This window comes from Monodelphis domestica, chromosome 3 (assembly GCF_027887165.1).
Source record: "Monodelphis domestica isolate mMonDom1 chromosome 3, mMonDom1.pri, whole genome shotgun sequence".
Taxonomy (NCBI): domain Eukaryota; kingdom Metazoa; phylum Chordata; class Mammalia; order Didelphimorphia; family Didelphidae; genus Monodelphis; species Monodelphis domestica.
Genome location: NC_077229.1, coordinates 198,871,247 through 198,896,281, shown reverse-complemented (window position 1 = coordinate 198,896,281; position 25,035 = coordinate 198,871,247). Strand labels below are relative to the sequence as shown.

General features: G+C 36.5%; 1 protein-coding gene across 16 annotated transcripts in view; it reads left to right on the top strand.

The window, feature by feature from the left end:
- Positions 1-12,807, top strand: part of CAGE1 (cancer antigen 1) — a 105,222-nt gene extending 92,415 nt beyond the window's left edge. For all 16 annotated transcript variants that reach the window (XM_007487990.3, XM_016431780.2, XM_007487994.3 and 13 more), the window contains 3 exons: positions 1,392-1,460; positions 7,631-7,670; positions 12,637-12,807. In XM_007487990.3, coding sequence (XP_007488052.2) covers positions 1,392-1,460; positions 7,631-7,670; positions 12,637-12,744 — 217 coding nt within the window. In that variant the 3' untranslated portion in view covers positions 12,745-12,807. The remainder of the gene's footprint in view (positions 1-1,391; positions 1,461-7,630; positions 7,671-12,636) is intronic.
- Positions 12,808-25,035: the final 12,228 nt, after the last annotated feature.

The window sequence follows — 25,035 nt, the reverse complement described above, 5'->3', positions numbered from 1 at the left end:
AAGTCTTCACAGGAAGTTCTTGACATTTTAAAAGACCATTCCTTTTCACCACTTCCTGTGACTTCCTTTCATTTTATGTGTACCAATTATAGCTAAAGCTTTGCTTAGGACTGCCCAGGGGGCAGTCAGTCAATTCTGATTCATCACCCACTATTGCACATGTGGGTCATAGACCTCCCCCACTCAAGTGTAAGTGGGGTGTATACCCTTCTGGTGATTAAATTTAAAAATTGGCAGGAGAAAGTTAATCCCATCTTCCCAAGAGCAATTTGGACTTATGCCCAAAGGGCTATAAAAGAATTCATACCCTTTGTTCTAGTAATACCTCTACTATATCTATATCCCAAAGAGATTTAAAATAATGGGAAAGGTCCTGTTTGTACAAAATTATTCATAGCTGATCTTTTTGTTGTGACAGAATTGGAAATCCCTCAATTGGGGAATGACTAAATAAACTGTGGTATATGATAGTGATGGAATACTATTGTACTATAAGGAATGATGAACAGGATCATTTCAGAAAGAAATGTAAAGATCTACATGAACTGATTGCAGTGAAGTGAACAGAATCAGGAAAACATTGTACATAGTAACAGCAATATTGTGGAACAATCAAAAGTGATAGACTTTGCTACTAATAGCAAGGCAATGATCCAGAAAAATTCTGAGGGACTTATGACAAAGAATGCTATCCACCTCCAGAGAATGAATTGTTGGAGTAGAAATGCAGATGAAGGCATATGATTTATCACTTGTTTATTTGGGTATATGTTTTGGGAATTTGGTTTTATAAGATTATTCACTTACAAAACTGAATAATACAGAAATATATTTTACATGATAATACATGTATAACCTAGACTGACTTGCTTGCCAGCCCTTGGAGGAGGGAAGAGAAAAGGGAGGGAGACAATTTGGATCATATAACTTTTGAAAGCTCATAAAATTTATTAAAATTTTAAAATATATTTTTTTAAAAAGGAAACATATGCCAGAGAAAACCTAGTACTACTAGCCTTAGTCTCTGACAGACCTCTAGCCAAGTGAAGTTTAGAATTTTTTTTTAAAACTCTCTTGCCACATAAAATAGTTCAGTATATTATTTTTTAATTTTATTTTAGTGATAGCTTTTGAATTTATATCACAATTATTTCTGGAGATTAAAACAGGAGGATTCTTCTCACAGAATGTGAAAGTATATGAGTGGTACAAAATGTAAAAGAACATATTTATATAAATATAAATAAAAGAGTTTACAGAAATATGTATTGATATATCTGTAACAGGTATTTACATGTATCTCTAGTGCTATATAACAACATTCTTTATTCCTCTAACAAAATATTAAATAGAAACTCAATTTAACTTAACAAATTCTATTTTTTAATTAGTTTGGAAAAGAAGAATAGACAATTAGAAGATATAATTAAGAAGCCTAAACCACAAATCTCAAGTTTAAGGTAAGACTCTTCTATGTCAAATAAAAGTAGAGATTATGAGCTAAATCTTCACCTACTGAAAATAGATTAAAAGACAGCAATGTGCTTTGTGAGAAGGATTTGGCATGAAAGGTTAAATCTCATTTTCTTAGGTATCTAGAGAATTTAGATTTAGACAGACAGTAAACATCAGCTAATCAAACCCTCTCATTTTACAATTGAAATTCAGGCCATGAGGGTAAATAACTTGCCAATGGTCACATGAATATTAAGTAGTAAAGCTGAGGTTTAAACCCAGGACCTCTGCTTCCAAATCAGATCTTTTCACTGTACCAAGACAAAATAAATCTTGTTTTTCCCAGTTGATTTTTTTTCCTTTTTTCCTATAAAACTTAAAGGGAAAGAATCAAGAGAAAACTTTCCCCTCAGCATTGGCATAGTTTATATAATCAAAGACTCCTAGAGTAGAATGAGACCTGAGAAATCATCTAGTCCATCTGCTATCCAAAATATGAATGTTAGTTGTGGTGTCCTGTAAACCTTAAAATTTCACAGACTTATGAATGTTAAAAATTTTACTCTACATTGAGGAATCCTCCAATTCCCTACTTGAAATAATTCCCTACCAGATAGTGAGAACTCTACTTGAATGTGAAAACTCCTTGCTATGGGAGTATCCCTACTCCACCCCTACTTAAGACTGCTTTAGGGGAGAAAACTCCTTGCTATGGGAGGACCTTGATTCCACCTATACTTAAGACTGCTTTAGGGCAGAAAACTCCTTGCTAAACAATGAAAGTACTTGAAAACCATACTTATAAAGGAAAGGAGTTCTTTGAGCCAGGCCTGTTTTTAGAATTGATACAATGGTACCCAAAAGGGTCAGGCAAGTTTTCTCTTGATGAGATTAGTTGACTCAGCTGTGTTTTCTCTGTTCAGACTTACTGAGGAGATTGGTCGACTTAGCAGGAATTTAGATGGGCAGTCCTTTGGAAAGTGTCTACAGTGATTGGTAGATGTAGGGACTTAGGGGAGGTGACATGGGAGAAAAACCCCTATATAAGAAAAAGCAGAATCTCTTGAGGAGATATATATCCTTTTGGAAGAAATCCTTTTGGAGGATCTCTGATGAGGATCGCTTGGGAAGAATCTCTTAAGAGAGGCTCTGGAGAAGGGAAGCTCTTGGAGGACAATCTCTAAGGAGGTCTCGCTGGAGCTCCTCTGAGGGGAACTCTGTCCCTCTGGAGGCTCTGGAGAGAGGCCCGCTGGAACTCTCTCTGGTGAAAGCAGCTGAGATGATGCTGGCCTGGTGTCACTAGAATCCTTGCTTAGGCAGACCTTGTGGTGAGTGTTAAAAGTTAAAAGACTGACTGACTGATCTCTCTCTCTTAAGACTCAGGTCTAGGCCATGTTGGCTTAAGGCCCTTCATACTTATTTCTTTTTTCTCTCTTTCTCTCTTTTCTTTAATTCCACATTTGTATTAATTAAAATCTCTATAAAACCCAGTTGACTTGGGTATTTGAATAATTGGGAATATTTCCCTAGCGACCACCTTATATTTGATTTAAAAACCAAGACACTGTAGTGAAACATATTTTCTGCGGTCAAATTTACTCACCCTCTCTTATATCTATCACAATTTATATCTTCCACTATTTTAATCACTACAGTTTAAGACCTCAACCATTTTAAATCTAACAATCCCTAAAAACTGAAGACCTCTTTTGGTGGGAAACTCAGAACTCCCTGAAAATAGCCCGTTTCACTTTTGAACAGCTGCAATAGGTTCTTTTTCAAATTCTGAGCCAAGATTTTCCTAAATTCTTTTTTTTTTCAAAAGACTTTTCAGAAGAGCACTGGGAATGTCCTATTGGTTTAGGAAAAGAAAATTGTGTCTGACTTAACCACAAACTCAATGCAACTGGCAAGTCGCTTTCACTCTTTGTGCTCTGTTATCTCAACTGTAAAATGACAAGGTTGGCCAAGAGAATCTCTAAGGCCCCTTCAGCATTAACATAACATGATTCTATTCTGGCCACAAAAATTTCAGAACTGCAAGGGACTTCAGAAGTCATCCAATTCAACTCCTGTATAAACAGAAAGATCCTCCATAATATATCTAATGAATAGTCACGTTTTGCTCACCCACCTCTAAAAAGAGAGAAAACTCACTACTTCCTAACATAGCCATCTTCATTTTTTGATAGCTCTGATTGTCCAAAATTTGTCTAAGAATATTTTTCCTTATATCAAGTCTAACTCTGATTCTCTGCAGCTTCCACCCATTACATCTTGTTATGCCTAATGGAATCAACCAACACAAGGCTAGCACCTCTTTCACATGATAGCCCTTCAAGTGTTTTTAGATACTTATCATGTGTCCTCTTCATTCTCCTCTCCTCCAGCACAAAAACATCCTCAGTTCCATCAATTGATTCTCAAATGACATGATTTCAAAGCCCTCTATCATTTTTGTTGTCTTCTCTGGGTGCTCTACAACTCATCATCCTAAAATATGGTGGCCAGAGTCAGACATTACTTCAGATATGGTCTGACCAGGGCAGAACATATCAGAATTATCAACCTCTTGGTCCTGGACACTTTTGTAACTCTTGGGACAGCCTACAGCAGCTGACATATCACATTATTGACTTGTACTGATCTAATGGTCAATTCAATAAATACAATTTTAAGCACCTGATACATTTCACTAGACCTTGATTCCAGAAGATATATATTGGCATATTAGAAAATAAATATATAATATATTAATTATATATTTTTGTATATAATGAATACATAATATATTGTTATAGTTATTATTCATATAAGTTAATATATCCTAATAATAAAAACAATAAGTAAATCATAAATAAATAATAATAATTAAAAATAATAAAGTAAATAATAAATAAGCAAAAATTAATTAATTAATTAGAATATTTAAAATATTTTTAAATTATAAGGTAAAATCCTTTAGCAAGTATGTACTTACTTTCAAATTAATTTTTTTTTAGTTAGCAAGCATTTATTCTCTCTCTCCCACATCCTCCCTATTGGGAAAAGAAAAAGAAAAGCAAAACCCTTGTAACAAATATGCATAATCAAGCAAAACATTCCCATATTGGTTATGTTCAAAAATATACTAACAGAGATCTTATTTATACACCTGAAGATATGTTCAAGAAGGATTTTCTTAACTTTTTTTTTGCCAACATAAAATGATCTTGCTAGGGCAATTTGTATAATTTTTTGCTCTGGAAATTTAAAAAAATGGAATAGACTTTCACATCTGGGCTAGTTTACAGAGATTTAGTCCTGCCTAAGGTGTCATTATGATTCAGTGGAAAAATGCATTCATTTGAGGTGAAAAGACCCAGTTTCAAATCACAGTTCTGTTACTTAATACCTTTGTGACCTTGCACAAGTTAATTTATCTTAGCCTGTTTCCTTATTCATAGAAGATGAGGTTGGACTAGATGCCATCTAAAGTTCCAGCTCTAAGTCTACGGTTTTTAAGACCTTTTTAAGGTATTTTACAGTTCCATAGTGTAACTGGAAGGAATTGCTTGGGATACTCTGTTCCAAGTGATCCCACTTCCCACTCCCCCCCCCACCTCCCCCCCACTGAAATCACAGAAAGTACAGATAAGAGACAAAGTAGTAATGTATTACAGCACAAAAGCAGGATCTCTACCTCATTTCTTGTTATGGAATGTGAAGATGCTTTCCCTAATGGAACTGAAGGGCAGCTTGCCATTGGCTGGACAATCTTTGGCCACAAACTGAATCTGAGTGACCTTTAAAAAGATATCCTGCCAGAAAGAACCTCTTGAGAAAGAATCTCCCTTTTTTGTTCTCTTCTCCCCACTCCACTCCAACATTTAACTATTGGCACTTTTCCATTAAAGCACAGATTCTTAACATTTTTATGTTGTGGACCCTATTAATTATAAACTTTATGTTGGTTGGTGTTTTTGTTTGATATTATGGTTATTGTTTGATATCATATTATAATATGTCTCCAACATAGAGTCATTTAAGCTGAGGAATCCTAATGCCCATAGAAGCATAGGGACAAAAAAATAGAATGTGTATTTTTCCACTGTTAACTCTGTGTCAGGAAGATGAAGATTGTAGTTTTTTGATTGGATAAACTCTTGACCCACTGCAGGGGTCTTGAGACTCTCCTCTGACTGACTTAAGATCATCCTACCAGTTTGTGGTCTCAATAAAGAAACTCCTTCCTGAGCTTCACCCAAGCCTAATATCAATAAGAAACCCTGAGAACTTTTCTACTATATCTGGGTCTAATTAGGAATCCCTGTCCTATATCTGTTACCAAATACCTGTTCTCAACTAAGACCATTCTTTGGGTGTATAATCTTGCCATCTGAACTCCAGCTTTGAGCATGTTTCTTCCCTGTGACACATCTCCTACCCTTCACACTGGTCATTTTTTGCTTCTGTGGGAATGATGTCTATATTTCCTTATGCTCTGTATTTGTGTATATGAATTCTTTCTTTGCTTCCTTGCTGAACCACATTATATCATTTTCCTAAGCACAAATTTTCTAGAAATTTTCAAACTCAGGTATTTGCTTTAATCCAAGCTATGGGATCAAATAAAGCAGACTTCTTTGGCAATCTGGCTATAGGACTCTTCTCAGATGTTTTTAAATGTATAAAATCCATAGGATTACAAAGGAAACCAATTAAATTGAAATGCAATTTTTTAAAAAGAGTCTCAGACCCCAAGTTAAGAAAGTCTGCATTAGAAATACTTCTCATTAGCACCCACTGTACCCAGCACAGAGAAAGGCCAGTCAGTGGAAATGCCTCCAGGGAATGTGACCTTCCTCAGTAAAAAAAAAGTGGTAGAAAGGATTCAATGGAGAATTAGACCAGCTTCAGAAATCAAGGGAGAAAAAAGCCCTGGAAGTTCAGCTGTGTGATACCCCTATTAAATATGCTGGGCCCAAGGGGATAGGGCATGAGTTCACCTAACAGAAAGGGCCCTGAGACCCTGCAGTGCTAGAGACATGAATTGCCATAACAACATATATTCCATACTATCAATGTACTCTTGAGCGTGTGCCTACCCCTCCTACCATAGCTGAAGAAGAATATACCTCAGGTTTTATTACTATTGTTCTTATGATGCCATCTTAGTAAATGCTCTTTTTAAAAAAACTAATTGTGCCTTTGGCTACCTTCTAAAAGGAAACAGACAAGAGAGGGCTTATGAACTACAGTTTCATTTATTTTTTTTTTAAACCCTTACCTTCTATCTTGGAGTCAATACTGTGTATTGTCAATACTGTGAATTGGCTCCAAGCAGAAGAGTAGTAAGGTCTAGGTAATGGGGGTCAAGTGACTTGCCCAAGGTCACAAAGCTGGGAAGTATCTGAGGCCAAATTTGAACCTAGGACCTCCCGTCTCTAGGCCTGGCTCTCAATCCACTGAGCTACCCAGCTGCCCCCTGAACTACAGTTTTAGAAGTGCAAACCTACAGAGTACCCTTGAATTTTTAGGTAGCAGCCACCCCCAAATTCAGAGCAGAAGTTCAGGAAATAATTCATGAAGAGGATGCTAAAATAATACTAAAGAAACAGTATACAAGACTAGCTGCTGTCACCAACAGCAATGACAAAAAATAACATAGAAAACCCAATTTTCTTAAGAAAATATTAATATGTTATCAAGATATCTGACTATACTTACTTTGTGAGCTGTTATAGTATTTATTAAGGTTTCATAATAGATAGGGCAGACATGTTAAATATGGGTAGCAAATTATAGAAGAATGCTTAAACAGCCTTAATTTTTAGCTTTTACTCATTTCCTAAGAAATTTGTCATTTTCTCAAATAAGTCAGACAGATTGCATGCTCTCTAAATCTGTAGGGAATGTCTAACCTTGTGAAAATAATCTAATTCAATATTGCTTCTTCACTTCAATGACACTAGCCCACATACTATTCAAGGAAGTTTTTTATTTTAATCTCATAAAGTTATATTTTTATCATAGGTTGTTGAATGTTTCCCTGAAAGTGAGAAAAAGATTTAACAAATGAATCATTTCAACATTATTATTAAGCCCCTACTAGTGCAAGGCTTTGTTCTAGCCAAAATTTTTATTATATTCATTGTTGCAAACCTTTTGTAATTTGCTTTTCTGTCTCCTATAGAACAAAAGGCTTAGAAAAACAGCCAAAGTCCATGACCATGGTAAGTCAACACATTATTATTAATAATAATTATATCCAATAGAATTCTAGAAATGATATTACTATATTAAATAATTGACACATATATGGTACTGAAATTATGAAACAATTAACATACATTATTTTTCATTCTAAAGAATTCTATTAAATGTCTAGGTATTAGTTAAGTGATCCTGGGAAAGTCACCTAACCTTGTTTGCCTCAGCTTCTTCATCTGTAAAATGAGCTGGAGAAGGAAATGGCAAACTAAGAAATCCCCAAATGAGGTCACAAAGATTTGGAATGGCTGAAAAACAACTGAACAACAATGTGACAATAGTCCATTATTGGGAGCAGCTGGGTAGCTCAGTGGATGGAAAGACAGGCTTAGAGATAGGAGGCCCTAGGCTGTGTGACCCTGGGCAAGTCACTTAACCCTCATTGCCTAGCCCTTATCACTCTTCTACTTTGGAAACAATATACAGTATTGATTTTAAGACAGAAGGGGTAAGGGTTTTGTTTTGTTTTTAATAGCTCATGATTAATTCTAAGCTCTTATAATTTAAAAAGTCTACATGTCCATAAATCAGCTCAGTTTTCTCCAAACTTCCTCTCCATCTGCTTTAACCCCCTCTACCCTTAACCTCTGGACAAGATTTCTTCCAAGGACAGGCAGCCCCAGTAGTCATTGACTGAAACTCTATACCAAACCAGTGGAGAGAATGTTAGTATTTAGACACCAGGCACTGTTGCATTTCCTAGAGTTCCTTACAGGGCTCATTGCTAGTTCTGCCTTTCCAGACCAGACACAAAACATGTGTAAATATACCTAAAAAAAAATAGGAAGGTGAGATTGTATAATCATGCCATTCAAGTCCTATGATAGGCAAAGTTTGCAACAAAACTCCTGTGTTAGTGGCAGTCTTCCTGAACTTAACCTGAAACCCCAGAAAAGACTGCTCTAGGACAGTGTTGATGAACCTCTTAGAGTTTGCATGCCCAAACTATACCCTTCAAGCTGCCTGTGAGGCACACACCGCCATTACCCCAGAGAGTGGAGGAAGGAAGTGCTCACCTTGGGCTGCTGGACAGAGGGGCATGTCATGTGAATATTGCCCGCAGGCTTGGTGGAGAGGGGGAACGGAGCAGCCCCATCAGGTACACACAGGCACACATGCCATGTCTTTACCAGCACAGCTCTAGGAGCTTTGAAGGCTTTAGGACTATTCATTGTCTTTCTTACTGCTTTCCTTTGCTTTCAGTGACATTGTAGAATAGTGAATTGGGTGCAAGTCTTGAAGCCAGGAAGCTATTAATTAAAAGCATAACCTCTGACAAGCTGTGTGATCCTGAACAAGTCAACTAAACTCAGAATGTGTTCAACTATCCCTCTGAGACTTCAAATTGCAGAGATTGTGCAAACCTGCTTCTGTAGAGTTTCCTTACCCAAAAGTTCCCTGTACAAATGAAATCAGACCAGTCATTCTCCTAGTCCTTATGTTAAAACATGCAGTTTTTACCTCAATACAAGACACACTAAATCCATTAAGGAAATCATTGTGAAACACTAAAAGTGCACAAATCTCAGATAAACTTCCCCCCATGAGTAAACTCATAAAGAATTCTTCTTCAGGATCTGACATGAATTTGCCTTCCAAAAGTGCCAAGGAATTTATCTTAATAATGTGTATCTGACCAACATCTTGAATTTTTTATCACAAAGCATTTTGATATTTGATAATACTGTTATTATTAACACAATTTTGTCATAGAAGATATTTTAAGTTTTGTATCAAGTGATTTAGTGGTTAGAAAAATAATAACTATAGCAAATCGTGAGAAAAAAATTATTTTTCAAGTCTCCACATGAAATTGTAGGGAAATATAAAGTTTAAATAGAATTGTACAAACTATAGTCTGTGGGATTTTCAAGTCTCTATCAAAAAACTGCATCTTTATTACTGGAAAGAATCATTTATCAGGCTCATATAAATGATTAAACTAAGTTGTGTTTTAGTACTGAATGAAGTTTCTCTTAAAAGGAGATACTGAGGCTCAAAAATCATAAGCAGGCTTATTTAGACAATCAGACAGTGCCATAGGAAACGATTAGCTTCAACACTTTTATAGCCTCCACCCCCCCACTCATAAAAATACTAGCACATATCACTTACTTGAGTCTCAAAACAACCCTCTGAGAAAGATACTACAACCATTATTCTCCATTTTTACACCTAAGGAAACTTAGGTTGAAAGGTTAAATTAATTGCCAGTGTCAAATCAGTGTAAGTATTAGGGACTGAGACCTAAACAAGGCACTCTATCCATTATGCCATGTTGCCTCAAACACTGGATTAAAGAAACTCCCAATCCTCCTGACATTATGTATAGCTTCCTAGAAACATTAAACATCCTTGCTCTCAATCTGACTCAGAATGCTAAATCTCCAGAACTTCTAAAAGCCCTCTTATCAATGATCTAGTCAACTCTTAATTATTTGGGAATTATCCATGTAGTTTATTCAAAAGGCTGGCTTTTCCCCTTCATCTTTCTCACCTCTTAGAGCAGCAGAGGATAGAGAAATCCCGTATCACTTAATTTTACTACTTGTTAGCTGTTGTTAAAAGAAGAGATTAAAACTAAGCCCAGAATACTCATTTGAAACACACTGTGTGACAGAGATGTGGACAATTTTGATTCCCCATTTGTCATAAGTAATTTTAAAAAAATTAATACTGTTGGTGGAACTGTGCAATAATCCTGTCATTCTAAAAAGCTATTCAGAACTATGCTCTAAAGCTGCTAAATATGTGTATACTTTGGCCAAGCAATACTTCTAGGCTTATATCCTAAAGAAATTTTTAAAGACGAAATGAATCTGTGTGTACAGCAATATTTCTAATAATTCTTTTTATGGTGGTAAAGAATTGGAAAACTGAGGGAATACCCATCAACTTGAGGAATGGCAGAATAAGTAATGGTACATATGAATGTTATGGAAAACTAGTCTGCTGTAAGAAATCATGAAGAGGATAATTTTAGAGAAACCAGGGAAAATTTGATGACCTGATACAAACTGAAATCAAAAGAACCAGAATGATTTCTATAATAACAATATCATAAAGATACACAATTTTGAGTTAGGAAATCAATACAATGCCAGAGACTTGTGATGAAACATGCTGCTCACTTCCTGAGAGAGGGGTGATGAACTTAAGAGTATAGTTTGAGACAAAACTATTGGAGTAGTCAATGCAGGAATTTATTTTACTTCTCTAAACATATTTATAACAGGAACTTTATTTTTATTGTTTTTCTAATTAAGGTAAGGGTGAGAAAGGAGGCAGGAGTGAAGGAAGGCAGAATTCCAAAAAATTCCAAAAAAAAAAATCCCTTAGCAAGTGTGAAAGTAAAATAAAATTTAAATTTTAAAATCCCTAGCTTTATTGCTTTCTAATTCCAACCTTATCACATTTAATCATTCCATTGCCTCTAAGATTCTTTCCATCTCTAAAACTATGATCTTCTGATGATCCCTCTCAAATTTGATAGAGGATTTTTGAGAGTTATTGCTGTCGAATAAGTAGCTACCTCAGGGATGCTGAGCACCCTAATGGTAGTTGGACTGTTCCTCAAACATCATAGACAACATATCACCAGGCCCTTAGCACTCTGTGAAGAGCATGGATTCACTTCTACAATGCAAATCAGCCTGAAGATAAAAATAGGAAAATTTCAGTAGAAGTTACTGACATATAATCATGCTGTATCTATAATTATAATCTACAAGTAATGAGATCAGTTCTACAGTCTATACTTTAAAATTTTTTAAACCATTTCATTAATAATTTAGATAATATCCTAGAATTTCTTGGATATGCTGGCTATAAAATATATCAGCCCATAATACATGTTATCTGAATTCCCTAAATAATAAAGGAATATTATAAATGTAGTTAGCAAGTATAATGAACTTGGTATCATATAAATCTAATATATCTCTTATATTCCTTAAAACTTGAAGTGGCTAAGAGCCAATTCATATTTATCTGTGTTTTCAAATAGAAGTTTAGGGTACTCATTAAAACAAACATTTTTCCTGCAATGACCAACACTTTTGCTGGAACTAAAAATAAAAGTAGCAGAAAATAAGGTCATTACCTTTGAGGAGTTTAGAGAGCAATTAAAGACAACAATCCATGTATACACAATGGAACTAGAGTAATCCAAAAGCTCAGTAACTGTGGTATGATATTTTTGTGTTTTGTGTATGACAAGAATGACAGGAATGATGCAAAATACATGAACATTTTTAGGTTTATTAGAAGATCATTCCATTTGAAAGTTAAGAAACTAACGCAATCCATAATAATTTCTCTGGACCTCAGTTTTCTCATCCATACAGTGAGGATTTTGGACTGGATAATATCTAAAATACTGTCCATCTACAAAAGCCTATATTGTATACACAGAAATACGTACAACATGTTGCCATTTGAGGAAAAGAAAATCAAATTCAGAATCATACAACTATTTAATGACAGAGCCAAGACAAGAATCAACTCTTCCTGACTTCTGGTCTCTTGCCCTTTCCAGTACAACACACCACCACCTAGAGTAGAAATGTCTTCATTATCAAATTTTGATGAAACATCAAATACTATCAACACCAAGTTTCAGTGGTATTGATGAATTACCTGAAATTTCCTCTTTTATTCATTTTCCATCTTCCTACCAATCATCTGGTCATTTGAAATTCAAACCAAGTTTTCTTCTTTTGCTTTTTGTTAACAGTCTCTGAATAGAAAAAGGGAGTGAAAAAACCTTAACATAAAATTTTTATATTACAAAGAACATTACCCAGACATGTTCTCCTTGTGCCCATTTACATGCATAATAAATTATTAAGTTGTTCAGTAACTGCCTTTTATAGTTAAAAAATAATAAAAACTGATAAATGCTGCTTTTTTTCCCCTTTTTCTTTATAGGTACCTCATATCTTGGAAGCAAATAGAAAAGACTTAAATTCAACAAAACTGAAGACTAAATATTGCCAGTCCTACAGCCATCCCAGAAACAGAGTGGTTCCACAGTGAAGTGCCCAAATAATATATGTAAAATGATGTATTAAAGTTAATGTGAGACAGAGCAAGAAGAAAGTTGTTCAAGTTTTCCATTTTATTTCAGTGGGGATTTATGGATATTCTCTGAAGACAGACTTACTAACCACTTTAGTATGAGCTTTTTTCTTTATTGTAGTAGATTCTTTTTCATCTTGATTTGAATGGTGCCCTCTTCAATCACACTGAATACCACTAAAAGAGTCATCGATGGGTATGGAGTTGAAAAAAAACTCCTATTTTTTCCTAAAATCTCCTCTCAGCATCATCCTTTCCCAAAAAAAGTATGACATCTGAAATCCTGTGAGATTGAAACTCAGTTTATCCTTTCTGGGGCCTCAGTTATCTCATCTATAAAATGGAATTTATATTTCCCAAATTATTGTCATGCCGTTTTTTTATTAACTTGATTGGACCAATGATTCTGTGAGAAAATGTCATTGTTAAGAGGACCTCTTTTTTTCCAATTCAGCAGGGAGGCCACTGATCTGAGACCAAGGGCATCCCTTAATTACCTCATCTATAAATTGAGGTGGTCAGACTAGAGGACCTCTTAAAGTCCCTTGTAGTTCTAAATTCTAAGTTCTAAAAAAAAGTTCTAAAAAAAAAAAACTAGGACTCTTCTCTCTAAGCACAGTTATAACACAGTTATACTTAAGGAGTTATAACTCTTTAAGGTCCAGTGTCTTTGAAGGAAATACTACTGCCTTCCTCCTACATCAAACACCACACCACACCTTATCCCAGCCCCCATTTTACCTTCCTCCTACTCTGCGTCTTCCCTCAAAATGTTAGAGATGCTTCAATCTTGATCTTAGCCCTCTGACTTTTCACATGGACCTGTTCTCCTTCCCTAGCTAATAATGTACCTGCTTAGAGTGGCTGTTGGCCTTGATTGTGAAGTTCTTCATTTATGGGTTTCGCTACATTATAAACCAAAATGTGTTCTGTGTCTATCATGGACAAGATTACATTAAAGATTCTTTCCTGAAGTTCAAATAGCCATAGTGGGTGTTGAGCTATTTCTTCCTCTTTCCTACCTTTCTTGTTTGTCTAACTAGAGAAAAGAGATGGAGCACTGGGATGTATGCATGGAAATAGGTAGAGATGGTCACTGGCACTACTTGAGGGAGAAAATGAAGGAAAAATAAAAAGCCAGAGGAAAGGAATGCTAATAACTGGGGAGGATAAAAAAAAGCCTGTGAAGGATATATCTTTATCCCTTATGGGAAGAAATCTTTTTTTTTTAATTTAAATAGTCAATTTAGAACATTTTTCCTTGGTTACAAGAATAATATTCTTTCCCTCCCCTCTCCCTGCCCCTTATGGGAAGAAATCTTGAGTCTGATACTACAGAACTGGTAATAACATGAAAAATGGCAATTTGCCATTTTTGGCAAATTGTGAAAAATGAAAAAACCCCAAAAATATAGCAATGCCTGAGAATCTCAGACACAAGGGTTATTACATTTAAGGGATTGGGCCATGACAGTCTGCTGAAGCATGGATTTTCTCTATTAGCTATGCCCACTGAGTCTGGCTAAGGTTAAGAACTATCTGTTCCCCTGGTGGGCAATGATGGAATCGCTTCCCACTTTTAGAGGTCCTGGATTGAGCATGGACCCAGGTGAGCACTGCTGCTTTGGGAAAGAGCCCTTTGCCATAGTCGAGTCATGACTTTTGGAGTCACTGAATGGATGCAGGCCCCTGAGTAAGATGTTCAAAAAGAAGGATGATGGAGAAACACTGTGTGCTTCTGGGCAAGGGACTCAAACTCTCTGGGCCTCTTGTTTCTCATCTCACCTACCTCCCACTGTGCTTGTGAGTATCCAATGTGATAACACAAAAAGTGCCTAGGGAACCTTAAAATGCTACATAAATCTGAGCCATGATCATCATTTTTGCTTCACACAATGAGTTCTTGAATATACTGATCTGCCTAAGACAAGAACTCTGTCAAGTATATCAATAATGGGAGAGTTCTCCTCTACTCAATCATTTATTTTTTATAAACCTTTACCTTCTGTCTTAGAATCAATACTATGTATCGTTTCCAAGGCAGAAGAGGGTAAGGGCTAAGCCATGGAAGTTAAGTGAGTTTCCCAGGGTCACACAGCTAGGAAATATTTGAGGCTAATTTGAACCCAGGTCCTCGTGTCTTGAGACCTGGCTCTCAATCCACTGAGCCATCTTGGTACCCCAACTCAGTCATTTATTAAATGCTTATTATATGCTCCATGAAGTGCAAGGTGTTAAAGATATAAAGACAAAAATTATATGGTCCCTGCCCTCATTTAGATGAATGTAAATTCCCAGTTCTTCAGTTCTGACCATGGTCACGTCCCAGAAGTATGGCCACAGGTTCTTAGGCTTAGAAACCATAAAAATTAAATCTCTAATAATAAAAATATTATACTTTAAGAGATTTGTTAATGATTATTAGAAATCAAGGAAAAAAGAGGATACAAAATAAAAAACACGTGCCCATGGCTGATCAACCAGTTCAAACACCCACCTTACCACCACCAAGCTTGGGACAGGAAGTAAAGAGGTGGGACCTTCCATGTCCCCGCATAATATCCCCTATCTACAGGAAGTACGTAATGACAGGAAGTCAGTGGGCTCCTAGGAAATGTAGTTCTTTTTTTAGGGTAACAGATTGTCAATTATACATTCTCCCCCTGAGATCTGTGGAAGACTGGTGTCTCCAATGGATCTTGTAAACATAACCAACTTTGAAATTACAATAATTTGGGGATAAAAGGAAAAGAAAACAAAACCAATGATTGCTAGGCAGATAGATAACTTAATGGAGACTAGTTGCATACCTTGAAGATTGTATCTCTCAAATGGCCAAAGCTATTTCTCAACTGATTGAAATTATCTCTCACTCTAACCAACCTGTCTCCTACTGTTCCTACTTCCTCCAATAGCTCCATGGCAGTTCAAGCAAAAACACAAAAGAGAGAAAGTACAATCATATTCCCCTTAAGAGAAGTACCAACCTTTAATCCCAAAGAAGAGCTAGTTAACATAAAACATCAAATACCATTTACCCCTCAGGATATTGAGGGATTTAAGTGGAGGACTCCTTCTTTTGAGGATAAATCCATAGCTGTTATAAAAAGGCTGGAAAGCATATGCCAACAATTTGATCCAACCTGGATTGATTTTGAGCATTTGCTAGACAAATTATTATGGCTTGGGGAAGAGGAGCAGTTCACTGCCCAATGAAAGACCTCAAATGGAATTTTAACAATGCATCTGATTACACCAGATTGTGTCAAGCTAGGAAGTCAGTACTTAAATCAGTGAGAGCATGTTCTGACAGATCAGGTAACTAGACAAAGTCTGAAAAACTAAAACATTGGTGAAAATATTCACAGTTCATGGATAGACTTGTAGAAGTGGGAGGAAGATATAGATCTAGATTCGACTAGAGGAAGGGATGTTAGACAATTGAGAAGGCAGTTTGTGAAAAATTGTTACAGGGTGGTCAAGGACTATTTCAAAACCAGCTGTCCTAATTGGCCAAATATGGACCTTGATGAATTAAGAAGAGTAGCAGTACATGTGTATAATGAGCATGAAAGAAAAGACGGAGATGATAGTGATTTAGTGGAGGCATTAAGAAAGGAGATAAAAGTATTAAAAGGAAAACTTGAAAAAAGATACAAATTATGGGGTAGCTATGGCTCCTTTGTGAGAATCTACAGTTATGCAGAAAAAGGGGACCCCTAATATTAAACTGTAGAAGCTGGACTCAAGTATTCAATAATTTTAGAAATAATGTTGGAAACTAGTGAGGAAGTTGAGCTTAAGCATATAAAGGGGGAAATTAGTGGTTGGACAATAATTTTATGAAATTATGTGGTCACCAATATTTATTATATCTCAAGTCAAAAATTTATTTACAAGTATTTATAAATAGAGAGAAAACAGTAAGAAGAAAAATGTGAGTGGGATAGAGAAGTTATTTATCCTATCAACCTAAATGCTTTGCTCTAGGTCTGCTTGTTCCAGGCAGAGATTAATTAGCTCTCAACCAGGAAGGCTGGTAGTGAGTAACCACACTGACTCCTCCAAGATGGAAGCTACTCTCTTCAGAAACTAGGAAAGGAGTCAGCCTTTCACTCACCAATGAAGTAACTCAGGAGTCAGAGTCCAAGTTGAAGCTGAGCTCCAAGCCCATGATCCAAGCCAGTCTCCAGAAAAGCTCCCTCAAAGACTACCTCCAGGATATACTCTCTTCAGACTATTTTCTCAAAGACAATCTGCTTCAAACCAAAGGATTTCATGACGTTTATGGTGGCTCCTTCTCCCTTCCCCTCTTCACAAGGGCCAAACACAGTTTTCAAATTGTCTAGCACTGCCCAGGGGGGAGTCATCCTCTGAAGCTTAAGTTTTCACCTTCTGAAGGTTAAGTTCTCATCTAAGGGTGTGAATTTTCTAAAATTCACCTTCTGGAAAGGTGAATACACATCTTGGCTGATTGAGTTTTCTCAGGTATGAATTCACTAAGTGGTTTGCAAGCTCCTCCACCTAGTTCAAGCTTGTGTTGATTCAATGAAAAGGTAGACAAAGGAGAGTTAATCCTGTCTTCACAATATAGTGAGGTACTTAAGTTAGTGTTAACTCAGGATAGACAATAGAGTAAAGAGTTCTCTTTCACAAGGGATAAAGGAGGAGGATAAAAGCTGGATGGTACAGAAGTGTCAAGAGAATGTGAAGATTGGATTTGGCTCTCTCCTTATTTGTAACAATGAAGGTACTTAACTCTTCCTTGATTGTGAAGATTAAATTGTAATCCCCTATTTTTAGATTTTAATCCCCAAAGTAAACCCAGTACTTAAAGTAGATCTACCTATTTTAACCACAAAAGGTATGAACTAACTACAAAAAAGTGTGAACTAACCACAGAAAGGTATGAACACCCACTTCATACATTAAGTGGGAGGTCTGTAACCCATGTGAAAGAGTGGGAAGTCCTGGAGAGGAGTGTCTATTGTGATTGGTAGACATAAAATTTAGGGGAGATGACACAAGAGAAAAAGGCCTATAAATAGTGGAAAAGACACACAGGATCAATCGATCAGTGACTCAGACTTGGAGTGATGATGAGAAGTTAGACTGAAAGAGAGACTCTCGGACATGGGGTGAAAGAAATAGTCACTCAGGTTTAGAGTAAAGAGAGTCACTCAGAGTTGGAGCGAAGATAGACACTTGAGGGAGACTGGAAGACAGATACTTGGACTTGAATGAAGACTCTTGGCTGTGGAATTGGACCCCTGGAGGAACTTGTGCAGAAGACCTCAGGCTGCATTCTTTTTTTAGACTGTCACCATGGTGAGTGTAAAGGCTGACTTCCTTCCTTGCCCTTTATGGAGGTGTGAACCTCCAAGAAAAGCCCATCATCTTGAGACTCCTTTCCCCTGACTGGTGCCTTAGAATTTCTAACTGGTTCAGAGGAAGCCGGAGCTTGCTTTCTCTATCTCCACCCCCCCACCCCTTTCTCTCTTCCTTAATATCTTCCCTCTCTTGTAAAAATAAACTATCATAAATTTCATTTACTAGACTAATTCATTTTGGGATTTAGTAATTAAATCCCTGGTGACCAGCAATTAAATATATTCAGTCCAACAAGCTATAAATTTAACAAGAAGTATTTCTAGAGTTAGAGACCTAAATGGGCATATTTGTAAGCAGATAGAAAGGAATTGAAGATACATAAGACTGAATAAGTTGTGGTATAGGGTTGTAATAGAATACTATTGTGCCATAAGAAATGACAAGCAGGATGAGCTCAGAAAAACATGAAAAGACTTTTATGAACTATTATAAAGTAAAGAGAGCAGAACCAGGAGAACAGTATATACAGTAACAAATATTTTACAATGGTCAACTGTGAAGGACTGAATTATTATTAGTAAAACCCAAAGGGATTCATGATGAAAAATGGTATCCATAGCCAAAGAAGGAACTATTGAGTCTAAATGCAGATTAAACATGCCATTTTATATCTTATCTCCTTCATGAGTTTTTTTTTTTATTGTATTGTGATGTGTCTCCTTTCATGGCATGAGGAAAATGGAAATATGTATTGTAGAACAGCACTGGCAGAACCTATATTAGACTGTTTCCCACCCAGCAGGGGTGGGTAGAGGTAGGGGTTGGGTCTAAATAACAAAATGTCAGATAACAATTATAAAAAATCAATTCTACATGTAATTGGAGGGAGGGAAATAAGAAACATATGAAAAAGGGGAAAATTAAGAGAGAATGAAACCAAAGATAAAGGTCTATCTAGAAAGCCTACTTAGTCATAGAAGCAGGAATTACTCTTTGTCCATGATATGAAGAAAAGAACAGAGAGCTAGTGTTAAAACTGAAAAGTTTTGAAGAATGTCATGGAATTAAGGAGAATTCCCAGGAGACATACACAATCTTCTCCATAAAGAATCTTAGACTCTTGCCCAGAGTCACATGGCTGGTAGGTGTGAAATTTAGATTACTCCACCCTACTTAGATCTTACTTTATGGAAAATAGAAGGGCCTGAATTAATTTTAACATTAACAACCACTGATAACTTAAATTTATCACGTTTCTATAATGAAAAGGAAGTGGAAAAATGGAAGCAAAAATTCAATGCAAAACAGATGAATGGAGTATGGGTGTCATCTGAAGGAAAACCCCTGTTCCCTAGAAGTTTCTATCACCAAATTTGCCAATTTATTCATAAAAATGGTCACTTTGGCACCCAGGGCATCATGGACCATGTTAAGAGAGTATGGATAGCCCCTGGTAAAAATACTATAGCCTCTAAAGTATGTACAGCCTGCTCTACATGCCAAGCATATAACCAACATGCCTTTCATGGCAAAGCCTTTGGTGGGCATCCTCTGGCTTACACACCTTTTGAGCATCTACAGATAGATTTCATAACAATGCCAAAGGCTAGGCATTATAAATTTTGTCTAGTCATAGTAGATCAACTGACCAGATGGCCGGAAGCATTTCCTGCGACCCAAGCCACAGCGACTTTTATTGCTAAAGTGCTTTTAAAAGAAATTATTCCTTGCTTTGGCCTGCCAGAACATATTGATTCAGAGAGAGGAAGTCATTTTACTGATTCTGTCCTAAATCAGATATATTCTTGCTTGGGGATAACTCCCAAATTTCATGTACCATATCATCCCCAGAGCTCAGGCCAAGTTGAAAGAATGAACAGAGAACTTAAAACTATGATTGGCAAATTATGCACTAAGACACATTTAAAATGGCCTGAAATTCTCCCCCTGGCCCTATTTTATCTTAGAAGCAGGTCTAGAGGATACCTACACATCTCACCATTTGAGATGCTTTTGGGACATCCACCTATACAGGCTAAACCTTTCTCCCCTGCATATACATCATTATTAGGGGGAGATACTACTATTGCTTCTTATTGTAAAATGGAGATTTGAACCCTAGACTTCAATCCCCAGAAGTCCTTAGTATTTCCCAGAATTCCCTATAATCTCACCTGAGTCTCCACCTGGGCGAGGTCACAATGAGTATTTAACTGGCTCTCTGCCTCACATGCTCATCTCTCTCGACAATTGCAATGATGTAGTAAGTAAGCTAAGCACAGACACTCTGAATTGGCTAATCAGCCCTAGGCACGTGGTTTTCTTATTTTGTATTTTCTTTATTCCTTGATTTCTAATAATCCTTAATAAACCTCATAAAAACATAATACTTTTATTCCTAGAGACTAAATTTAATTTTTACACTACATATGGGAATTACAGCACAAACTATGTGAACTCCATGAGTCCGGAGCTGTAGTACAAGCCAGACCACTAGACTTCACTTCATGACCTGAACCCAGGAGACAAGGTGTATATTAAGAATTTGCAGCATGCTGGAGCAACTCACCCTTCATGGAAAGGGCCATTCCAAACATTGTTGACTACTCCACTATCTATAAAGATTGGAGAAAAGGACTCTTGGATTCATTGTTCACATGTAAAGAGATTATCTTCTACTGAGACTGATTGATTGTACCCTATCACATGCACTGGAGATAATAATCCATTGACAAGTGGATGCTGTTTTTCAAGAACACATTGAATTCCTGATTTTCCCCTTTATTTTTATTTTTGCTTTTATTTTGATTAGAATATTTGATTTTTTTCCTTTTTTTCTCATTTCTTGTACTAAAGGTACATGCAGTTAATGTTATTTTTTCTGCAGTAATATAAGTTTAATGTATATATATATACATATATGTATATATATATACACTTGCTATAATATCAATGCATACCCAAAAAGCTTTAAACTGTGGGAACCTGCCATTTATTGATAAAATGTTATGGGACTGTGATTAATGTTTGTGTCTGATTCTAGGAAATGGGATAAAAATAAGGAGCACTGATTGATGCACTTCTAAGCCAATTCAAAAAGACTTGAAAAACTAGTGTGAGACTCGCAGTTGCGGTGCTTGACATATGTTAAGTCGTAGGACTTCCATGTATCTACACTCTTTGTGAAGTACTCAGACAAGTACCAAAGTTTGACTATCATCCTGGCTCCCCATATCCCTGAGAATGACAAAAAATCAGACCAGGGAATGACACTTCCCTATCAAAATAAAATTCTAGTTCTTTTTCTTCTTATAGTATGGCACTTCCTGTAGTCTTGGCTGCAAATGGGTAAGTGAAATATTACTGCATTCTGTCCTACAGACTTGTGGGATAGAAATTACTTTAAATTGGACCTATGCAAGGGCCTGTTATAAATTTATTAAACACAAATAAGGGCCTATTTTGGATTTTTTTTCCTTTCTCCCAAAAGTTTTCCTTCCATTTTTTCCCTCTTTATATTTTTGGTTGTTTTTGGTTTTTGTTTTGTTTTTCTCTTCTTTTGATAATTGACTCATACAACCCCATAACTCAACATTGCATCCTGAGCTGAACTGGATGTTTCTTAACACCCACTTCAGAGTGGGGGGGGGGGGATTGTATTTTAATAAAAATACAAGATTTTGAAATTTTATTTGAGAAAAGATCTTCAAGGAAGAAGCTTGATAACTCCTAAATCCAAAGAATGAACTGTTGCAGAAAGATGCCAGAAAACCTACAGTACATCAAGAAGATCAAGAATGAACTTTGGGCATGGTTGATTGAACTGAAGTTTGACTGAATATTTATTGTAAATGTACACTTTTATGCCAAAGGGGACTGCCGCTAATTTGGCTTTTTGTCAATGCACCTAGCAGAACGGTGCTTTTTCTTTCTCTCTTTTTTATTCCTCCCTAACTATTGTAATTTTCTCTTAGAGATTGAATATTGTATACATCTGTAGTTAGAAGTGTTTAGGACTACAAGATGATTATGTTAAACGGTCAATGGGGAGACTAGTCTCCCAATGATCATCATGGGGGGATTGTGAAATTTAGATTACTCCACCCTCTTAGATCTTACTTTATGGAGAAGAAAAAATTGTAATCTCATGATTGAACAATGAAGGTACTTAGTTCTTACTTTATAGTGAAGCTAGAACTTTAAGCTAAGTCTATTTTTAGATCTTAATACAAAAAGGTGTTAAGTAACTATAAAGGGTAAATTAATTACAAAAAGATTAAGTAACTAACAAAAGGTGAACTTAACAAAGAAATGTTAATTAACTCAAAAGATATAACCTAATTAAAGAAGATGAGAACTAAAGAATGGGCAGTCCTGGACAAAAGCCTCTGATGTGATTGGTAGATGTGAAAATTGAGAGGAGGGGACACAAGAGTAAAAGGTCTATATATTTCACATCACTTCCTCTCTCTGGTACCTTTTGACGTCAGAGAGGTGGCTGGTGGCAGGGTGCTGGGCCTTTCGGCACCTTGGCGTAGCTACAGCTATTGTCCGGTTCAGTGGTGAGTTTCTGGCTGTGTTTTTCCTCCTTTACTTTCCAAACTTTATCTTCTTAAAAGCCTCTAATCTCCTTCAGAGACCTAGCGGTGGAGATCTTGAACTCCCCCTGGCACAGGCCAGGAGGGAGAAATCCTATATCCTCTTCCCTCTTTCTCCTTAAAATCCTTCCCTCTATATTAATTAAAATTACCATAAATTTCCAGACTGACTTGGGTATTTTATTTGGGATTTTTTTTCTCTGGTGACCAATTAATTTAGATTTTAAGTCACAATCCTAAAATTATCTCTACATAGGTATCTCGGGCTAGACTAGAATTCAGGTCTTCCTGATTCAGAATCTGGACCTCTATAGCCACCTATCTTCCCCATTATTAAATAAGAAACAATGAATGTCAACATATACTGGGGCATCTAATAGTGTAAGAGAAAGAAAGCTTAATAACATAATTCCATCAAAAGTTGTTCCAGGAAATTTTACTTGTCTTGTTCCTTTCAAAATGTCACACTAGAAGTTATTTAGGATAGTGTTGATTCTCCTTCATATGTTTCTCTATATCAATTCAAAAAGCATATACTTCTGTATTCAGATTTGTAATATGAAATTCTCATGTTGTCTCTCTCCACCTCATGTAGAAGTCACAGTTTTAACTATTTGAGAAGTGAATTTCCACTCTCCCTCCAAGAACAATAGTTCATAAGAGCAGCTCTGGGTAAAAACTAATACCACACTGAGTTCCATGTATTCTTAAGTTCCTGATGGTCAATGGGTTTGTCTTTATTTTTTTCTGAGCTATAAGGGTTAAAAATGAAAGGTTTGAACTAAATATATAAAATGTGGTTGCCAGAAATTATTACTCAAGTCAGAATGACTTTATAGCAATTTATTTATAAAATAGAGTGAAAGTAAGGAAATGAGAGAGTACGTATTTACTCTGGCCAGGTCAGAACCAGGAAGGGCTTCAGAGATCCCAGAAAAGGGAGCCAGAGGTAAATAAAACAAGGATTTTAGCCACAAGGCCTCCTCCAAGATGAGGGGCCTCTCTGGAGGCTAGTACCTCCAGAAAGTCAGGAAAGGGAGTCAGCCTTTTTCACTCACCCACATGGTAGTTCTAAGAGAAAATCCAACAGCAGTTCGAGGTCCCCAGCCAGAGCTCCTCCAGGGCCAACTTCCAAGGCAAAAGAGCTGGTCACAGGAAGTTCTTGCCATTTTTAAAGATCTTTCCTTTTGTCACTTCCAGTGCCTTCCTTTTACTTTATGTGGACCAGTTGAAGCTATAGCTTTGCTTAGGACTGCCCAAGGGGAAGTCAGTAGGTTTCTGATTCATTACCCACCATAGCACACGTCGGTCACAGACCTCCCCATATTTAAGGATAAGTAGGGTGTGTACACTTTTGGTGATTAAATCTAAAAATGGGCAAGGGAGAGTTAATCCCATCTTCACAGAGCTCAGAGTTTCTTAAAACAATTTTGTCTTATAATTCAGGAGTACAGTATAAATGAGTCCTATGGAGTTTTCCTTTTTATTTTTCATTGCTTTTATTTGTTGTTTAAAAAAGTAAAGTCCAAAAGTAAGAGAGAAAGAGTTGCTTCCCTTCATTCAGGAGTAAAAATTGTAGTGTTTTGTTCCCTTCAAATTTTCAAACCAAAAGTGTTGGGAGAAAACAAGGGAGATTAAGGTGTGGATTTTCCTTATATGTTCTAATTTGATTCAACAAGAATTTTAAAAAAAAACCTTTATGTGGCATGCACTAGAGCAATAGTGTCCTTGACTGGATCTTGCCAATAGTTATTGCCCCAGGGCACTTGGCTGTCAATGATCCAGCCCTGTACTCTTCACTGCTACTTTTAGGGCTATTATCTGGAAGTCTGTCCTGATAATTAATCCACATGACTCCACCTCCCACCCCCCTACCCCCCACACCCCCCCACCAAAAAAATCTTAATTGTGAGCAAATATTTTCATTCATTTGGTTTCTAATGATACCAGTCAAGACTGTTGACAAATGGACCACCTTGAAGACAAGATTCCTGAACAAAACATTCTCTAATGCAACATTAACTGAGGTTTAGATCCAATTATAGACTAACTAAAACTCTCTCTCATGCATGGCACTCAAAACTGATAATCACCTATTTTAGCAGCAGTATGGCAAGATGGATGGGGCATCTGACCTGGAGTTTGGAAGTCCCAAGTTCAAATCCAGCCTCAGATACCTATTGGCTCTGTGATCCTGGGCAAGCCACTTTGGCTTTCTCATCTTTGGTTTTCCCATCTGTAAAATGGGGATTATACTACTACCCAACTCCCAGAGTTGTTGAATGGATCAAATTAATTAATATTTGTAAAGTGCCTGATG